The sequence below is a fragment of the Lynx rufus genome, unplaced genomic scaffold (genome assembly GCF_022079265.1).
Source record: "Lynx rufus isolate CCGP_SWC_20201006 ecotype Redwood Valley unplaced genomic scaffold, mLynRuf1.p SCAF_24, whole genome shotgun sequence".
Taxonomy (NCBI): Eukaryota; Metazoa; Chordata; class Mammalia; order Carnivora; family Felidae; genus Lynx; species Lynx rufus.
This window is the reverse complement of record NW_025814839.1, coordinates 4,720,879-4,739,981: the sequence shown is the minus strand read 5'-3', so window position 1 is coordinate 4,739,981 and position 19,103 is coordinate 4,720,879. Positions and strand designations below refer to the sequence as shown.

Here is a 19,103-nt window from a genome sequence, read left to right as displayed (position 1 = left end):
TCTGTCTCTCTCTCTCTCTCAAAAATAAACATTAAAAAAGTTAAAATAAGTTTTAAAAAATGGTTAAAGTGACAAATTTTCTGTTATGTATATTTAACTGCAATCAAATACAGGGGGACAAAGGGAAAGCTCTTTGAAGTAGAAGTACAAAGAATGATATATAATAAATACAGGAGTAACAGAATTAGGAAATCACCTTTTGGTAACTGTCACATTAATAGGTCAGGCAAGAACTGTCACAAGGCACTAAAACTAGTGGGTGAACATTTCAGGAAGTACAGGGTGTTTATAGCAACTCAAAGTACCTCCCCATGAAATGTTTATTAATTACTTATTAATTACCAAATAAAAAATACTCAGGGGCGCCTGAATGGCTCAGTTAGTTAAGTGTCCAACTTCGGCTCGGGTCATGATTTCACAGGTTCTTGAGTTCGAGCCCCACATCAGGCTCCGCAGAGAGCTCAGAGCCTGGAGCCCGCTTCAGATTCTGTGTCTCCCTCTGTCTGCCCCTCTGCTGCTTGCACTCTATCTCTTGCTCTGTCTCAAAAATAAATAAACATTAAAAAAAAAAAAAAAAAGAACTGAGAATCCATACAACATAATATCATTCGGTCATTTAAAAGGAATGAAGCACTGATAAATGCTACAATTTGAATGAACCTTGAAAATATTCTGCTAAATGAAAGAAACCAGACACAAGAGGCCACATGTTGTATGATTCCACTGATGTGAAATGTCCAGAATAAGCAAATTCACAGAGACAGAAAGTAGATTTAGTGCTTGCTTTAAGAAGGGGGATAGCTAGGGGCACCTGGGTGGCTCAGTCGGTTAAGTGTCCAAATCTTAGTTTCAGCTCAGGTCATGATTTCACAATTTATGGGTTCAAGCTCCACACTGGGCTCTGAGCTGACAGTGCAGAGCCTGCCTGGGATTATCTCTCTCTCAAAATAAATAAACAAACTTTTAGAAAGTAGGGGGTGGGAGGGAGGCGGGGGGGGGGGACACCTGGGTGGCCCAGTCACATAAGCGTCTGACTCTTAATTTTGGCTCAGGTCATCATGATCTCAGTTCGTGAGTTTGAGCCCCACATGGAGCTCAGTGCTGACAGCATGGAGCCTGCTTGGGATTCTCTCTCTCCTTTTCTCCCTGCCCCTCCCCGTCTTGTTCTCATTCTCTCTCTAAATAAATAAATAAACATTAAAAAAAAAAGAAGGGGGACAGGTAATAAGTACAGGGTTTCTTTTTGAGTAATGAAAACGTCCTAAAATTGTAATGCAGCATGTGAATATACTAAAAACCAGTGAACAGTATACTTTAAATAGGTGAACTGTTGTGGTATGTGAATTATCCCTTTAAAGTTGAAGAAAGAAAGAAAGAAAGAAAGAAAGAAAGAAAGAAAGAAAGAAAGAAAGAAAGAAACCGGGATAATAAAAGAGAGGGCTTTAAATTCACTCATTCCACAAATACCGAATACACGGGCACTGAGGACACACCGGTTAACAGGGTAACATCCCTCTCCTCAACAGGGTTTCTTTCTTTTTTTTTTTTTTTTTAAATTTTTTTTTTCAACGTTTATTTATTTTTGGGACAGAGAGAGACAGAGCATGAATGGGGGAGGGGCAGAGAGAGAGGGAGACACAGAATTGGAAACAGGCTCCAGGCTCTGAGCCATCAGCCCAGAGCCCGACGCGGGGCTCGAACTCACGGACCGCGAGATCGTGACCTGGCTGAAGTTGGACGCTTAACCGACTGCGCCACCCAGGCGCCCCCAGGGTTTCTTTATAATGGAGAAGATAAAAACCAAAAACTAACAAAATAAAAGTAAATACATAAGATGTCAGACGGTAAAACTGCTACAAGAGGCAGCGAGAGGGGAATAGAGGATGAGGGAGATACTACTTTTTTTAATGTTTATTTTTGAGAGAGAGAAACAGAGAGAGAGAGAGAGAGAGAGAGAACGCATGCGCCCAACGCAGGCCTCAAACCCATGAACCGCAAGACCATGATCTGGCTTAAAATCGAGAGTCAGATACCCAACCAACTGAGCCACCCAGGTGCCCCAAGGGGGATGCTACTTATACAGGATACATGGGGATCCTCAGCGACAAGGTAACATTTAACAAGACCTAGAAGAAGCAAGGCAGCACATGCCCATATGTGGGAGAGGAGCACGCTAGGCAAGGGGAGGAGCCAGATCAAGGGCACAGGGGAGGACCGTATTTGACATGTGTGCAAGAGGCCAGTGTGGCTGCAGCAGAACAGGCAAGGGACAGACAAGTACATGAGGCCAGTGAGGTCACGAAAAGCCAGAAGATGCAGGGACTCGGAGACCCTGTAAAAACATCAGCCTTTATTTTCTGTAAGATGGGAAAGGACTGGAGGGTTTTAGGCAGAGGAGCAACATGATCTGACTTATATTTCTAAATCGCCTTTCAAACTACTGTGCAGGGATAGCACCCAAGTCAGTTAAGAAAGCTACTGTGATAGGGGCGCCTGGGTGGCGCAGTCGGTTGGGCGTCCGACTTCGGCCAGGTCACGATCTCGCGGTCCGGGAGTTCGAGCCCCGCGTCAGGCTCTGGGCTGATGGCTCAGAGCCTGGAGCCTGTTTCCGATTCTGTGTCTCCCTCTCTCTCTGACCCTCCCCCGTTCATGCTCTGTCTCTCTCTGTCCCAAAAATAAATAAACGTTGAAAAAAAAAAAAAATTAAAAAAAAAAAAAAAAAAAAAAAAAAAGAAAGCTACTGTGATAAATAATCCGGACAAGAAATGATAGGACCAAGGACCAAGGTGGCAGCAGTGGGAGGAGTGATAAATAGTCCAACTAGGAATATCTTAAGGGTAGCCAACAGGATTCCCTCAGGGATTACACACGGGACGGGAAAGAAGGAAGGAAGGAAGGAAGGAAGGAAGGAAGGAAGGAAGAAGAAAGGAAGGAAGGTAGGAAGAAGAATGACTCCTAGGTTTGGAGTCTAGTCAACTCGAGGGTTGGAGATACGGAAAGGGTGGGGAAAGGAAATTAAGTGTTAGAGATGGTACGTGTGGAATTTAAGATGCTTAGTTACCTGAGTGTGGGGCACACTAAGTACATAATGTTAGATATTACTGACAATCATAATAATAAATATAAGATTGTTCTGACACGAAATAATCAGAAGAGGCAAGAACGCACACATAGTCTATCAACATTCCTGCTGTTTACATGAATGGAAATTTGTTTTATTTTTAATTTTTCCTGTACCATCTCACTAGTCTTTTAGGGGAATCTAAACATCATTCTCATTGGCCTAGGAAAAAAAATCACAGGGCTCAGAACAAAAGGAAAAAATATTAGTTTGCTTTTCACTCTCTCTGAGAGCCTATCAGAAGATCAAGATAGAATTTCACCCAGGAAGAACTCAACCTTAATTTGTATACCTATCAGCTGGCATCCCATATTTTGCATTCAGTATGATTACCTAAACTACCCAATTTTTTAAAAATTTTTTAATGTTTGGGGCGCCTGGGTGGCGCAGTCGGTTAAGCGTCCGACTTCAGCCAGGTCACGATCTCGCGGTCCGGGAGTTCGAGCCCCACGTCGGGCTCTGGGCTGATGGCTCAGAGCCTGGAGCCTGTTTCCGATTCTGTGTCTCCCTCTCTCTCTGCCCCTCCCCCGTTCATGCTCTGTCTCTCTCTGTCCCAAAAATAAAAATAAACGTTGAAAAAAAAATTAAAAAAAAATTTTTAATGTTTATTTATCTTTGAGAGACAGAGAGAGACGGAGCATGAGTGGGAGAGGAGCAGAGAGAGAGGGAGACACAGAATCCAAAGCAGGCTCCAGGCTCTGAGCCATCAGCCCAGAGCCTGACACGGGGCCTGAACCCACGAACCGTGAGATCCTGACCTGAGCTGAAGCTGGACACCTAACCGCCCCGAATTTTTTTTTTAATCTTGCCCAGCTTCTTTGATCCTTGGTTCCCACCTGAGTCCCCACAGTCCTATCAAAAAGTACTATCTATCAGAGGGCTTCCAGATATTTGTAATTTTTCAAAACATATAATGGAAATCTTACATCACCCCTCAATTTGTCTACCTACATAAAGTAATTAAAATGTCAAATGCCTTTTGTTTGTGCAAAACAATTATGGTACTTGGTGTGGTAGTCTGAAGCAGAGTGGCATAATGCTGCCTTCTACCAGAAGGAAAGAAAAGAAAAGAAAAGAAAAGAAAAGAAAAGAAAAGAAAAGAAAAGAAAAGAAAAGAAAAGAAAGGAAAAGAAAGGAAAAGAAATAGAGAAAGAAAGAAAGAAAGAAAGAAAGAAAGAAAGAAAGAAAGAAAGAATTACTATATAATAAATACAGATTTGGAAACAATTTTTTTCAGAAGGCATAATGCTGCCTTCTTAAAAAAAAAGGAAGAAAAAAGGGAAAACCAATTATTATACAATAAATGCAGGTTTGGAAACAATTTTTTTCAGAATATTAGGTTTATGCTTAAAAAAAAAAAAAAAAAGAGGAACCCCTCCCCTGGGTTGAAAAGGCTGGGAATCACTGGCATGGGGTGGCAAAGCCTTATAGGTAGGAACACGGGCTGCAGCTAGATTGCCCTGGTTCACATCCCAGCTGCATGTGGCCGCGGGCTAGTTATTTCACCTCACTGTTAACTAATCTATAAAATGGGCATAGTAACATGCGCATGTGTGCAAACACACATACGCAAGGCATCCTCCTGATCTATACCCCAATTTTTTTCACCTACTACAACTTGAAGATCCTTCTATAGCAGTGCGTTCTTTTTAACAGCTACATGATATTCCATCGTATGAATATACCGCCCAGAATTTAATCGCCAGTATAGGATATTTACATCATGCCTAGGTTTCGTTATTACAAATAATGCAGCAGAACATATCCGTTACAATCACCATTATACACTTTTTCAAGTACATCTCCAAATCACATTTTTAGAAAACTGCTTTGGCAAGAGTTTGCCTTTCACTTTGACAAATCTCCCCAACTGCACTCAAAAGAAGGTACCAGTTTCGACTCCCATAAACTGAGTGTGAAAGGCCCTGTTTTCTCTCACTTTTGCCAATACTGCATATGTTACCAGATTTTTTCATCTTTGTTGCTCTGATTCATGGGGAAAAAATACCATTCTAGTTTGCATTTCTGGGTGAGACTAAGCACTTTTTCGTATTTTCAAAGTCTTTCTTCCTTTTGTATGAATTGTCAGTTGGTCACAGCTCGTTTTCTCTCGCATTTTTTTCCTCCGTTATAGGAAGGAGCTCGTGACACAACCAGAAAATGATCCTTTATTATATGTGTGGCAAATATTCATCTTAGCTTTTGCACTTTTCACCCTGTGGTATTCTTTTTCCACAGAAATTCATCGTGGCATGGTGAAATGTATCAGATTTTTCCTTTATGATTTCTGGGTTGCTCACTATACTTAGAACAACTTAATTCACAGCACTGTTGTGAGATAAAAATAAGACATAAAATGCTTAGCACAGAAGCAGCCCTTAGAGTTTCACCTTTGGAACTAGGAATTTACTTTTTAGTCAGAATAAAATTCTCACCATAAAGGAACAGAATTTCACAGGACCCTGCAAGGTGTGGCCCCAACCTCTCTTGCTCTGGTGACTTCATTTTCCCCATGAAGTGGGGGAGCCTGCATTTCTCCACGGTCAGATGCTCCCATCCTACCTCCTCACAGCACCTAAGTGATATCAACATGAAATCTATGCACACGTTCCTCCAACCACCAGGTTAAAGGCTGGACTGGCAGCTCACAAGAGGGAGAGAGACTGTCTGTTTCAGCAGTCTGAAACAGATGTGTAATGTGTACCTCTGGCTCCAAGCAAAGGGGCTCACACAGGATTCCTCAAATATCTGTGGCTGGAAGGGAAGGATGAGAGCAGCCATGCGATGGGGGGAGACTGTCACTGCTCTCCCACATCCACAGTTCCCCCACAGACACAGGTCATAGGTGGTGTCACAAGAGGTTGTCAGAAGAGACGCAAATGTCAGATGGCAAAGGCTCTTCTCAGACCTGCCCCACCAACTCTTTCACTTGAAGAAAAAGATGATTATTTCTAGCAATCAATTCTTAGCCAATTTGTAGTGCTAAGGAGTTTATCTTCCCCAATCTGTACGCTACGGCAATTTTAATAAGAATTTCCAAAGCAAACGTCCACAGCCCCAGCGCGTAAGACAAAAACTTATTAAAGCCCCCTCACGCATTTGAAAACACTACATTTTGATATTTTAACCAAGTTAACATCAGTGGGGAAAGAACACTCAGTCTACTTCTCTTCGTCTCTGTTACCTCTCTGGCACCTATACAGCACTTCACCCAGCTTTGTTCTCTGGGCCCCTCACCTGTAAACGTGCAGGTGTTCATAACCATGGTAATAGATACACATTAAAAAAAAAAACACACACACACAGCTGCTCAGGGTTCTTTCTACGGGACTACAAGCTAAAGCAGACCACATTGGGTAGCCCTATAAACAGATCCCATTTAAAGCAATGAAATTTTACATTTAACCGGGACATTAGAGGGAAAGAACCAAAGTCATAAACATCTCTACAAAGTTTGGCAACCATTCTACCAAGGCTGTGGTGGACAGAATATCAACTGTTTAGTTTTAAGCTTTGTTTAATTTAGTAGGAGTCAAAAGAAAATATAATTTTTTTATATTAAATGTATTTTTTTATTATTATTTTTTTCAACGTTTATTTATTTTTGGGACAGAGAGAGACAGAGCATGAACAGGGGAGGGGCAGAGAGAGAGGGAGACACAGAATCGGAAACAGGCTCCAGGCTCTGAGCCATCAGCCCAGAGCCTGACGCGGGGCTCGAACTCATGGACCGCGAGATCGTGACCTGGCTGAAGTTGGACGCTTAACCGACTGCGCCACCCAGGCGCCCCTAAATGTATTTTTTTTTAAATCACACCTACGTTCTGGATTTGTTTTTCCCTTCAATAAATCCACAAAAAATAAATAAAGAAATATCAAAAAAAAACCCTTGAAAGAAATGTATTTTTACTCACTAATATGAGTTGCATTTTTCTTTCCTTCTCCCCCCCCCCCCCCACTTTCGGAGAGAGAGACAGAGACAGAATACAAGCACGGGAGGGGCAGACAGAAAGGGAGACACAGAATCGGAAGCAGGCTCCAGGCTCTGAGCTGTCAGCACAGAGCCAGATGCAGGGCTCAAACTCAAGAGGGCTCAAACACAAGATCATGACCAGAGTCGAAGTCGGACGTTTAACCGACTGGGCCACCTAGGCGCCCATGAGTTGCATTTTTCTAAACATGAAATAAGCCCAGCCATCATAGCATGAAAAAAATGTAAAATACTAAATTTTCTTTCCCTTCCTAATTATTTGGATTGAAAAAGGTCAGGATAAGGCACAAGTTTATGTTTCCCCATCTTGCACTTTAATTTGGAAAGAAATATTTCAAAATGTGTAAAAAAACATTTGTTTTTAAAAAGCTACTGCTTGTAAAAAGTTAAAGCATAACTTTAAATGTTTCTGGTATGCAATTAGCAAGCATCACAGTAAAGATTGTATATGCAAACAATCATCAATGGATGCTAAATATAGGGAGAAACCCGAGGGGGGCAGGATACAGGCAGGCATGGTTTCACACTGTCTCCTCATCAATTGCTAATTAGTTACAGGAGAGAAAATATTTTATACAAGGAGAAAATGCACAAACTCTTAACCAGGTGATCACTGATGATGACCAACGTCATCAGTGGACATTGTGTACTTCCAGATATGATATCCCAAGAAGGACACAGTTATCACCTACATAGTACTCAGGCTAATATCTAATAATGATGAAATATCAGACAAATCCAAAATGAGAAATCTTCTATTTTAAAAGGGGAAGGGAGAGATGTATTTTTCCCAAAAATCACTAGCATTAAAGACAAAGGCTGTATGGGGCACCCAGGTGGCTCAGTTAGTTAAGCATCAATCAGACTCTTGATTTCGGGTCAGGTCATGATCTCACAGGTTGTGAGTTCAAGCCCTGAATCAGGCTCTGTGCTGGCAGTGCAGAACCTGCATGGGATTCTCTCTCTCTCTCCCTCCCTCTCTGTCTCTCCCTCCCTCATACCCTCTGTCTCTCTCTCTTAAAAATTAACAAATAAATAAACTTAAAAAAAAAAGACAAAAGGCTATAGAAGTATTCCAGATTTAAGAGATCTAACAGCTAAATACAACTGGATCCTATACTAGAAGAGGAAAAAAAAAATCTATAAAGGACATTATTGGGTCAACTGGCACAGCTACAATATAACAGGTTAGACAAAAGGATTATTATCAATGGTAAAATTACTACAGTTAAAAATTAAAAAGGGGTGCCTGGATGGCTCAGTTGGGTAAGTGCATAACGCTCGATTTTGGCTCAGGTCATGATCTCATCGTTCACGATGGAGCTTCATGTCGGGCTGTGCACTGACAGTGTGGAGCCTGCTTGGGATTCTCTCTCTCCCTCTCTCTCTCTCTGCCCCTCCCCCCCCCCCGCACATGTGTGCTCACGCTCTCTCTTTCCCTCTCTCAAAATAAATAAATACACTTAAAAAATTTTAAATGATAACTTTATTCTTAATGTTTATTTTGAGGGAGAGAGAGAGTATGAACAGGGGAGGGGGGGAGAGAGAGAGGGAGACACAGAATCCGAACGTGAGTTTCGTTACCTGAGCCGATGTCAGACACTTAACCGACTGAATCACCAAGGCGCCCCAAGGATAACTTTATTCTTTTTTTTTTTTAATTTTTTTTCAACGTTTATTTATTTTTGGGACAGAGAGAGAGACAGAGCATGAACGGGCAAGGGGCAGAGAGAGAGGGAGACACAGAATCAGAAACAGGCTCCAGGCTCTGAGCCATCAGCCCAGAGCCCGACGCGGGGCTCGAACTCACGGACCGCGAGATCGTGACCTGGCTGAAGTCGGACGCTTAACCGACTGCGCCACCCAGGCGCCCCAGGATAACTTTATTCTTAGAAAATATGCACTGAAGGGGCGCCTGGGTGGCTCAGTCAGTTAAACATCCCACTTCGCCTCAGGTCATGATCTCACAGTTGGTGGGTTCGAGCCCTGCGTCAGGCTCTGTGCTGGAGCTTGCTTCAGATTCTGTGTCTCCTCCTCTCTCTATCCCTCCCCTGCTCATGCTCTGTCTCTCTCTGTCTCTCAATAATATATAAACGTTAAAAAAAAAATTTTTTTTAAAGAAAATATGCACTGAAGTATTTAAGGGTAAAGGACTATGATATATGTAATTTACCCTCAAATGTTTGGGGCAAGATTATAAAATATTATATACATGTATTTACACACACAGAATATAAAGCAAATGGGATGAAAAGTTAACAGTGCTGAGTCTGGGTAAATGGTATGCCATCTATATGTGTATTCTTTGTACTATTCTTATTCTTGTAACTTTTCTCTAAGTTTGAAATGAATCCCAAGTAAATAAAAATTCTTTAAAATTTTTCTGAAATATCCATTTGCTACAGTCACCAGCATGACTTACATCACCAGTAAGTTATCCATCCCTACACCCCCGAAGCTGGCTGTACTAGGTCCCAAAAAAGGGGTGACAGAGAGAAGAAAATAAGTAAGACAGAGAGGAGAATTCACATGGAGGTAGAGTCTGGGGACAGAAAGAAGACAGATTTATCGTTTTACTACCAAAAATATTACATATTTAAATAAGAACTTACAAATTGTAAAATAAAGATCTCTCCACGTTTATCACACATACCTTTCTTCAGCAATTGTGAACTAGCCCTGATAGCAAGGACAAAGCAACACAGTATTTGCTTTCATCCGTCATGGCTGATTAAAATTACTGCTACATTTACTGAATGCCATGTGCCAATTCTGAAACTCCAGAAATCAAACTTTTAACCATTACCTTCGGCTACTTATTTCTAAAAATTTCTAACAGCAGGATCTAAACCCACACATTGTCCTATTGTAACCACATGTTCTCACCTTTGCATATTTTACAGGAATAATGCTTACAGAGTAACCTGCTGATGCTGAGGACGCAAAAGACATTACAAAAGTGACTTCCGCTGCTGAAGGTGAAGCCTGGTAAACGCCACCCGACCCATCAGGTAGACTGGCAACAGGAGATACGGCCGTTGGATGGTGGTCTCCTTACCCCTTTATTAAATAAACTATTATTTCATTTACAACTTACAAGTATGCCTATCATGTTATTAAGAGTCAACAGAGGAGGGTGATGTTTACAGAGGAAACTCGGTAACCAGCATTTAGCACAAAGGCCGGACACAGCAAGAGCTTAATACACATTGGCTATCACCTTTGTTATCATTATTATTACTGGTGGAACACAGCAGGAAAGATTCATCTCATGCATAATTATGTCAGTATCACAACAGGCCCTGTTGACGTATATATCATTTATGTTGCACTGCCTTTTAATAAACTTAACTTCAAGGTTCAAGGGCTGTCCCTACATTATTTCAAATAGCATATAATTAGAAATTAAAAGTGCTAGTCCATACCCTATCTACTTGAGCTTTGATATATTTTAAACTCTTTTTCCTGAGCTGTTTTTTCCGAAAAGCACTGGTAATCACTGAAAACTTTTTCCCACTTATATTTAATACTTGTGTCCAACCACTGACAATTCTGGGATGTGCAGCATGCTTATCACAAATAAGGAGAAGTCAGAGTTCACTCAATCCCTTAGTTCTTAATGAGAGTAAAGACAAACAGTAGAATTAATAAAACTAGTATTACAGGGCTGTCTTCAAGGATTATAAACACTTGAACTATTAGGTACTAAGGCCACACATCTCTATGCCTGGCCCCATCTTCCACCTGGTGTGGATGTAAATGGCAGAGTTTAGTCTACCAAAAAAAAAAAAGGTAATGCAAATGCATCTGTACCACAGGAGGCAAATTACTGTAACTCCATTTGAGTTAATCAACAAGGTGATTAATATCGTGGGTCCAGACAAGATGAGATGAAACAGATAAATGTCCAATCCTCCCTTGTATATAGTAGGCATTTGATGAATGGCTGTTGACCGAATTTGGGGGGGAGGATAAAATACATGGGGAAAAGGGGGATAGAGAAAAAGTCACATGGGAAGGAGAGAGGGAAGGAAGAGTGTCCCCCTTTTGCTCATTCTAACACCTGCACACCTGCCAGTCCCTGATGATCCCTTCTAACTGGCCATCTTCTGGCGTTATTATTTACTAAGGATCTCAGGTCATACGTGTTCTAGACAGGGACCACCCATCCCTTAGAAAGAGCTGAGAGCGTGTATGTGTGTGCACATATACACACACCACCACCACCACTTGTGAAAAAAGAGCCACAAACCAGTGTCTAAAAACAAAATGCCTAAAACACATGAGACTGAGTGAGCCTCAAGAAACAAAAGACAGAATCCCTGCCTGCAGGAGAGTTTACAAACCCACACGATTTTCTGGGAAATCACACCAGAAATCTAACCCCCCCCCACCGCCCATTAGTGAACACATATTCTACAAAGCCTTCGCTCTCTGAGGCTAGGAACTTATTTATGTCAAGTGAGTTTAAAAAAAAAAAAAAAAAGAAATGCTGACGAACCAAAAAGAAAATACAATGATGCTGAATTTTTTGTTTTATCTATACACCCTCTTCCCCCAGGGGTGTGGGGCAACAGTCAAGCAGGCCGATAATTTCAGGAACTTATTCTCAAGACTGCCATGCTAAGAAGAGTAAACTAGGGATCCAAAGTCTAATTTCAGTTTCTTGACTAAATATAAAGTGACACTGGGTATATCTTTTGTACCAGCTGCTCCAAAAAAAAAAAAAAAAATCATTATCTTTGTCCTTGGGGAGAAAGTTTATAGTTTGGTACTTCCTGCAGATTACAAGAATATTCCTCTTTTCTAATTAAATTTTAATATCCTGTAGGAAAAGGATAAGTCATGAAGAAAGGGCAGTCAATAGGGACCAGCATTCTAAGTAACAGAAGCTAGAAAAAAAGTTGTTAAGGCAGCTTTTTAATGGTAGTGGATCGTGGATAGCTCTGTCTTTATAATATCTTCTCATGGAATTTCACTGGTCAGCATCATGGCTCTGATGACAAGGCAATAAAAGCAAACTGCCTCCAAGCCTTTCTACAAATGGTTGCTACCCTAGTTCAAAGCCTCTCTCTCACTCGTCTGCTCTCCCTGAGTCCACTCGTGTCTCCTACAACCCTTCCTTCACGCTAGCCAGAAGGATATTTTTAAACCGACCAGCTCATGCCACTCCCCTGATCACATCCTTCTATGGCTTTGCACTGCTCTTAAAATACAATCCAAACTCCTCTCCATGGTCCACATGACATTTGAAGACTTTACAAGTTCCTATGTGGTCCAGTCCCCACCTACCTCCCCAGGCTCCCTTTTGCTCTTAAAGTGCTCCAAGAACTTCCCCACCTCAACACTTGCATACTTGCTGTTTCCCAATGCCCAAACACCCACCCAGGGCCTAGCACAGCGCCTGGCACATAGTCATCTCACAATAGTTCTTGAGTGAGTGGATCAACATTTCAAAAGAATGGTTCGATGGGATGATAAAGACTGGAATCTAGAATGCATTATCTTTACAATAAACATATTATATGTCTGTGTGTGTGTGTGTGTGTGTGTGTGTATTTGCATATATATATGTATGTATTTAGTATAGGCAGACCTACAGCATATATATGTATATATCAGCATACGAGAACATATGTATTCTAAACAGAATATTCTATACGAATACATTTCTATTTCAGTTTAATACTAGCTTTATCAAACCCATTTGACATCGGCACACAAGTCTGTCTACCTCTCTGAATTCAAAGCTCCTTGCAAACATGAATAGTACCATCCATGTTTCAGCGTTGTCAAGGACCGCAGCACACACGAGTTTACGAAACGCACACAACGCTCCAAAACTCAGTCGTGAACCGAGCTGCAATTTAGGGCGTTTGAATCCAGTTCAGGGTCTTAAAGCCTTGGCTGCAGTACACAACTCCTACAGAGCATCAGTATTTGCCTTTCCTTAAAGGTAAGGCAGTATTTGCCTTGCCTCAGAAACGTCAGCACTGGATGGCAAGTGCTGTCCGAGTCCCAAAGGGAAAGAGGAATAACCACAGTATCCTATTGTTCGGTGGCTGCCTAACAAAGTCCACTAAGGCCCGCTAGTAACAATCACAAGCATGAGCTGGCTCTGCTTTTTCAGGATCTTGTGCGACTCTCCAACAGGCTCCACACTGACCATGTACAAGAAGGGTAAGTAATCTTAGCGGTGGCCCCTGCATTTGAGCAGCTCTGGTCAAAACCCTGAGCTTACACAGGGACACAACACTAATAAAGACATCCCAGTCGCAATTGGAAAGGCACAGAACTGTCATTTTTCAGCAAGGCAAGTTTATTTACTCCCACGGGAGATAAACAAACATGGCCACCAGGGAGAGCCTGGGACAAAATGTACTTGACCTGCAACAGATAAACCAAAAGCCTGGAGTATGAGAAGGAGCTACATTTTCTGCTCCTATGTAGCTCCTCTCGGCTCAAGTCATTGTACACTATCTTTCAGAAAAACAAAAAAGCAAATGTAAAGGATGTGCCATATGCTGAAAGAGGGCTTGGAGAATACAGACAGTTTTGTCAGCGGAACAAGGCAGAAATCAGGCCCACAAGCAACCTCGAAAGCTAAATTCGGTACTACGACCACTAAATTATGGGGGGAGGAGGGAGTCATTTCATTATTCACTGCCTTCATTTCCCTACCTGTGATGTTGAGAAATATCAGTATACTGAATATACTTACATTTTAATTACTGAATGTATACAAAATCTAAATCCTAAACACACCGCAAAGAATTATTTTGATTTAAATTAAGCAAGCAAAACAAAATTGAGAATAGTATTGGTCATTCAGAAATCAACTCATACGATCATCGCCTCAGAAAGATCATTCCTAAACTCATCAAACTAACTACATTATCCCCCTTTGTTGTTTTTGATTCCTCCCGGCAGTTTTTACTACCCGAAATTGTGATATTCATTCATATGTTTCTTTTCTCTCTCTCGACCAAAAGAATAGCATCTTTGCCAGTCTTCCGGCTTTATCTGGCCTGGTTCAATAACTACTTGTTGACTGAATTAATACTGAGGTTAAAAATAATTTGAAAAAGAACAACAAAGCTGGAAGACTAACGCTGATTTCAAACCTTATAATAAAACCACAATAGTCAAGACTATGTGGTATTGGCATAAGGACAGACGACTAGATCAATAACATAGAATGGAGCCCAGAAACAGATCCACACACAAATGGACAACAGATTTTCAACAAAGGTGTGAATTCGAGAAAGACAGTCTTTTGAACAAATAGCCCTAGAACCACTGGACATCCATATGCAAAATGTACACACACACACACACACACACACACACACGTCTCCACACCTCACAATATACAAAAATTAACTCAAAGTGGATCATAGACCTAAAGCCTTTTAAAAAACATTTGAGGCCTTGGGTTAAGCAAAGCTTCCTCAGCATGATCCATTAAAAAAAACTGATAAACTGGACTTCATCAAAATTAAAAACCTCTGCTCTTCAAAAGAGACTGGTAAAAAATGAAAAGACAAGCCACAAACTAAAAGAAAATGTTTGCAATTCTGATAAAGAACTTGTATCCAGAATAAAGAATTCTTTTTTAAATTTTTTTAATGTTTATTTATTTTTGAGAGAGAGAGAGAGAGAGAGAGAGTGAGCAGGGGAGGGGCAGAGAGAGAGGGAGACACAGAATCTGAAACAGGCTCCAGGCTCTGAGCTGTCAGCACAGAGCCCGACGCGGGGCTCGAACTCATGGACTGTGAGATCATGACCTGAGCTGAAGTTGGACGCTCAACCGACTGAGCCACTCAGACACCCCAGAATAAAAAATTCTTGAATCTCAATTCAAAAAAACAACTAAATAAATATGGAGGAAAATAGTTGGGCCGATTAGACACGTCACCAAGGAAGACATACAGATGGCAAAAACAGCACATGTAAAGATGATCAACATTATTAGTCACCAAGAAAAATACTAATTAGAACTACAATGAGATACCAGGATACACCCACTAAAATGGTTAAAATTTAAAAACTGACCATACCAAGTGTTGACAGAGATGTGGGGTAACTGTAACTCTCATATGCTACTGGTGGGAATGTAAACAGTTTAGCAATTTCTGGAAAAAGTGAATTATACATCTACTGTATGATCCAGCCATTCCCCCCACCCCAACAGGTATTTTGTTAAATACCTCTTGTACATTCACAGCAGCTTTGTTTGTGAGAGCCAAACTCCAGAACGACCCAAATGGTCCATCAACAGGTGGATGGATAAGCAAACAGTAAGACACCCACACAATGGAGTGTTACCGAGCAATAAAGAGAAATGAACTTTTGATGCATGCTACAACATGAATCTCCACATAATTATGCTGAGCATAAGAAACCAGACATAAAGTTCCATTTATATAAAATTCTAGGAAGTACAAACTAATGTGTCCTGACAGAAAGAAGAACAGCGGTCACTTGACAAGGAAGGGATTAAAAAGGACACAAGGAAACATCACAAGGGATGATGGATACGTCCATTGCCCTCACTGTGGTGATGGTTTCAGGAGCGTATGCACATGTCAAAACATCAAATTGTACACTTAAATGTACGCAACTTATTGCGTGTCACTTATACCTTAATAAAGCTGGTTAAAAATAATAAAAGAGACCTACAGCCTGAAAAAATAATAAATAATTCCCAATCTGACTTTTTAGGTGGCACACGTTTCTTCTCGATAATAGATGGGGGCCAGAGAAAAGGAATGATCTCTCCACTTGCTGCTTTGGCTATAGCACTTCCCTGCTTCTACGCTAACAAGCTGGACAATGTAGGGTCTATTACCACCCGGCCCCTTCCCCACTCCCAACCCCCAGTCTTTTTGTCTCCTAAAGAAGCAGATCCTTACTTGTCTGGAAGAGCAGACACAAGGAACAAAAGGTTCAATGGCTATTTGACAGATTAAAGAATAGACAACTGTTTTATTTAAAAGCTCCCTAAAGAATTAGAACATTTGAGGCTATACACTGTTCTGTTGAAATGCAGTTACATATTACCCAGATCTGTAAGCACTTGCCAAGAGACCTGTCCAAGTCACTCACTTCCTAAGAGTTTATGGTTTTCTTTTCTCTCCCTCTTTTCCTTCCACGAATGAAAAATGTGCAGGTGTATTTCGAGAAGACATTCCTAATATTTTGAAAGTTCTCTCATTCAAATAACCCCAACAGCTTGACACAGTTTTCAAATGTCTAAGACAGTGATCATTACAAGACAATAAAGGAAAAGACCAAACAATGGGTCTTATGTGTGAATCGTAATAAAGAGTGGCAATACAAAATAAAAGGACCATTATCTGAAAACAGTAAGTCACACTACAGTTTACCAACAAAATAAGGCTCACAAATGATTAACAATAGTTACAAAATAATAATAGCAACATGGTGATTAATAGCAGAGATTCTGGCTCCACCACTTACTTATTGGTTGAGTGACCTCAGGCAAGTTGCCTAACTTCTGAAAATCAGTATACTCATCTTTAAAACCAGGATAATAGTAATGATAATAATAAGAGAAATAATTCCTCTTCTCATAGGGTTATAGTGAGGATCAAATGTATTTGGTTTACAGTAACAACTAAATAAATGTTAGCTATTAGTCGTATTATTACTCTGAACTTTCAAAGGATCTCATTAATTCACTAATCCTCCTGACTCTTAGGTGCAAATCCTGTCATTTACTAGCATGTAACTTCTAAGCCTCAGTTTCCACACCCGTAAAACGGGAGGGATTAACGTTACCTGACTTTTAAGGTTGTGGTTAAGGATTAACTACAGATACAGCTCCCTTCCCTCCCATCTCCCAAAGCGAAGACCGCGGAGGAAGGAAATACTTCTAATAGCAGCAGATACAGTCAGTTTTTCCATTTCTGGCACGTGAGGCGTGGGGGAGAAAGGAGGTGCAAAGAGCCACAAAAAGGGGTCAAGTTCCTGAGTGAAGCCCCCAAACGCGCGCGAGAGGCAGTGACCCAGAGCGGCTCGACAGTCGGGGGCCTGGCCCCGCGCAACTCCCTCCTCTCCCCTCCCGCGTCCCGGGCCGAGGAGCCTCCCCAAGTGAGCGGGGTTATTTCGGAATCACCATGAGGCAATTCTCATGAGGCAATGGGTCAGGAATGCGGCGCGGAGCCGGGCCGCTGGCGTCCGCGGTTCCCCGGGCGGCTCTACCTGCCCCCGTCCTGACGGGCATCCCCAGGGCTGCGGGAGCCGGAACTCGGGGAGGCAGGAAATGAATGGGGACCCGAGAGGTGGGGGCACGGTGGCGCCGGGCCCCCCGGCCCAGGGAGGACTAGAAGTTGGGAGAGAGCTTGCCCCCACGACCCCCCGGCGGGAGTCCGAACCCGGGCCGGGGCGCCCCCTCCCGGGCGGGGCTGATCGAAAGCGGCGGGGGCCGGGCCGAGGCCCGGGCCGGGCCCTCGGGGCTCCTCACCTCCGCGATGTCATGTTCCTCCCGCCCTCCGGCTCCGCGACGGACCCGCTCCTTACTCAGGTTCCGCTGGGCCCGGTCACATCGGGCTGGCCCGAGGGAGGCCCGCTCGGGACCGGACGGGGGGCAGAGCCAGCCGGCCGCGCGCAGACCCCCCTCCAGGCCTGGGGATCCCGGAGACTGTGCAGCCGCCCCCCAAACCCGGTTCGCTCCTCCTCCTCCTCCCCCGCCTATCGCCGCCGGCGCCGCCGTGACGTCACCCCGCGCGACGCCTGCCGCCACTTCCTGCTCCCAGGGCGCCCGGGACTGAGCAGCGGCTGGTAATAGCGGTTCATAGGCTCGATGGAGCCGCCGCGACTCACCTCCCGAAGCCCTTTCACCCTCCTTTGGACCTGGGCTGCAAGGTGCGCGTGGCGTCCTCACTGCGGGGCTCACTCCCACGAACCGGTTGCATCCGCTCCCACCGTGTCACTTCCCTGCACTGACTGCCAAACCGAGTTTCATTCATTTCGTTCCACAAATCGCCGCTCCACTTTTTAGCTGTGTAACCTTAGGAAAGTTGCTGAGCCTCAGTTGTTGAGTCTCTGAGCTTCACTTTTCTCCATTTCTTCATTTCTGTAAATTGAAGGTAGTACTATAATTGTATTCTCTTCGTAGGATTATCATGAAGATTAAATATGCAAAATGCTTAGGACTCACCCTGGCCTATTTAATAAGTGCTTTGTAATTGTTAGCTGGATTATCATTATAGTTAAACATTTGTTGAATATTTTCTGTCTGGGCGTCCATAGTTTTAAACTATGGGGATACAGTGGTGAACTGGAAAGACGATCTCTGCTAAAATACTCAAGACAATACTGTACTTCCATCTTCCTTTCCTCCATACCCCTTTATATTATCATTTTAAATAGGATAGTTAGGTAAGTCTTCACTGAGGATGACAACTTGAGCAAAGATCTGATCCTGGAGCAGTCAGTGGGAATAATTCAGGCGAATAGCATTTCAAGCATAGGGAGAGGCAGGTGCAAAATCCCTGAGGCAACAGGCTGCCTCCTATATTCCAAAAACTATGAAGAGGTCTCTGGCTGGGGCACAGAAGGAGGTGCGAGGGGTGAAGAGGGAGCAGTAGGAGATGAGGTGAGAACAAGATAGAAATGATCTCGGGTCCTACAGGCTATTAAATGAACAGTAAAATGGAGAGTCGTTGAAAGATTTTTCAATAGAGAAGGACTATAATCCCTGTTTTAAAAATGAAAGTAAATAGGGGTGCCTGGGTGGCTCAGCTGGTTAAGCGTCTGACTTTGGCTCAGGTCATGATCTCGTGGTTTGTGGTTTTAAGCCCCATGGCGGGCTCTGTGCTGACAGCTCCGAGCCTGGAGCCTGCTTCAGATTCTGTGTCTCCCTCTCTCTTTGCCACTCCCCCACTCATGCTCTGTCTCTATCTGTCTCTCAAAAATGAATAAACTTAAAAAAAAAAGTAAAAGTAATAAAGTAAGGGTACTCTG

General features: G+C 42.6%; 1 protein-coding gene across 2 annotated transcripts in view; it reads right to left on the bottom strand.

The window, feature by feature from the left end:
• The window catches only part of PTPN11 (protein tyrosine phosphatase non-receptor type 11), a 79,833-nt gene extending 62,044 nt beyond the window's left edge, over positions 1 to 17,789 (bottom strand). Inside the window, exon 1 of one of the 2 annotated variants that reach the window (XM_047088022.1) lies at positions 17,602 to 17,789. In XM_047088022.1, the coding sequence (XP_046943978.1) occupies positions 17,602 to 17,615 (14 nt within the window). In that variant the 5' untranslated portion in view covers positions 17,616 to 17,789. The remainder of the gene's footprint in view (positions 1 to 17,601) is intronic. The other variant, XM_047088023.1, reaches the window with a different exon arrangement.
• Between the last annotated feature and the right edge of the window lie 1,314 nt (positions 17,790 to 19,103).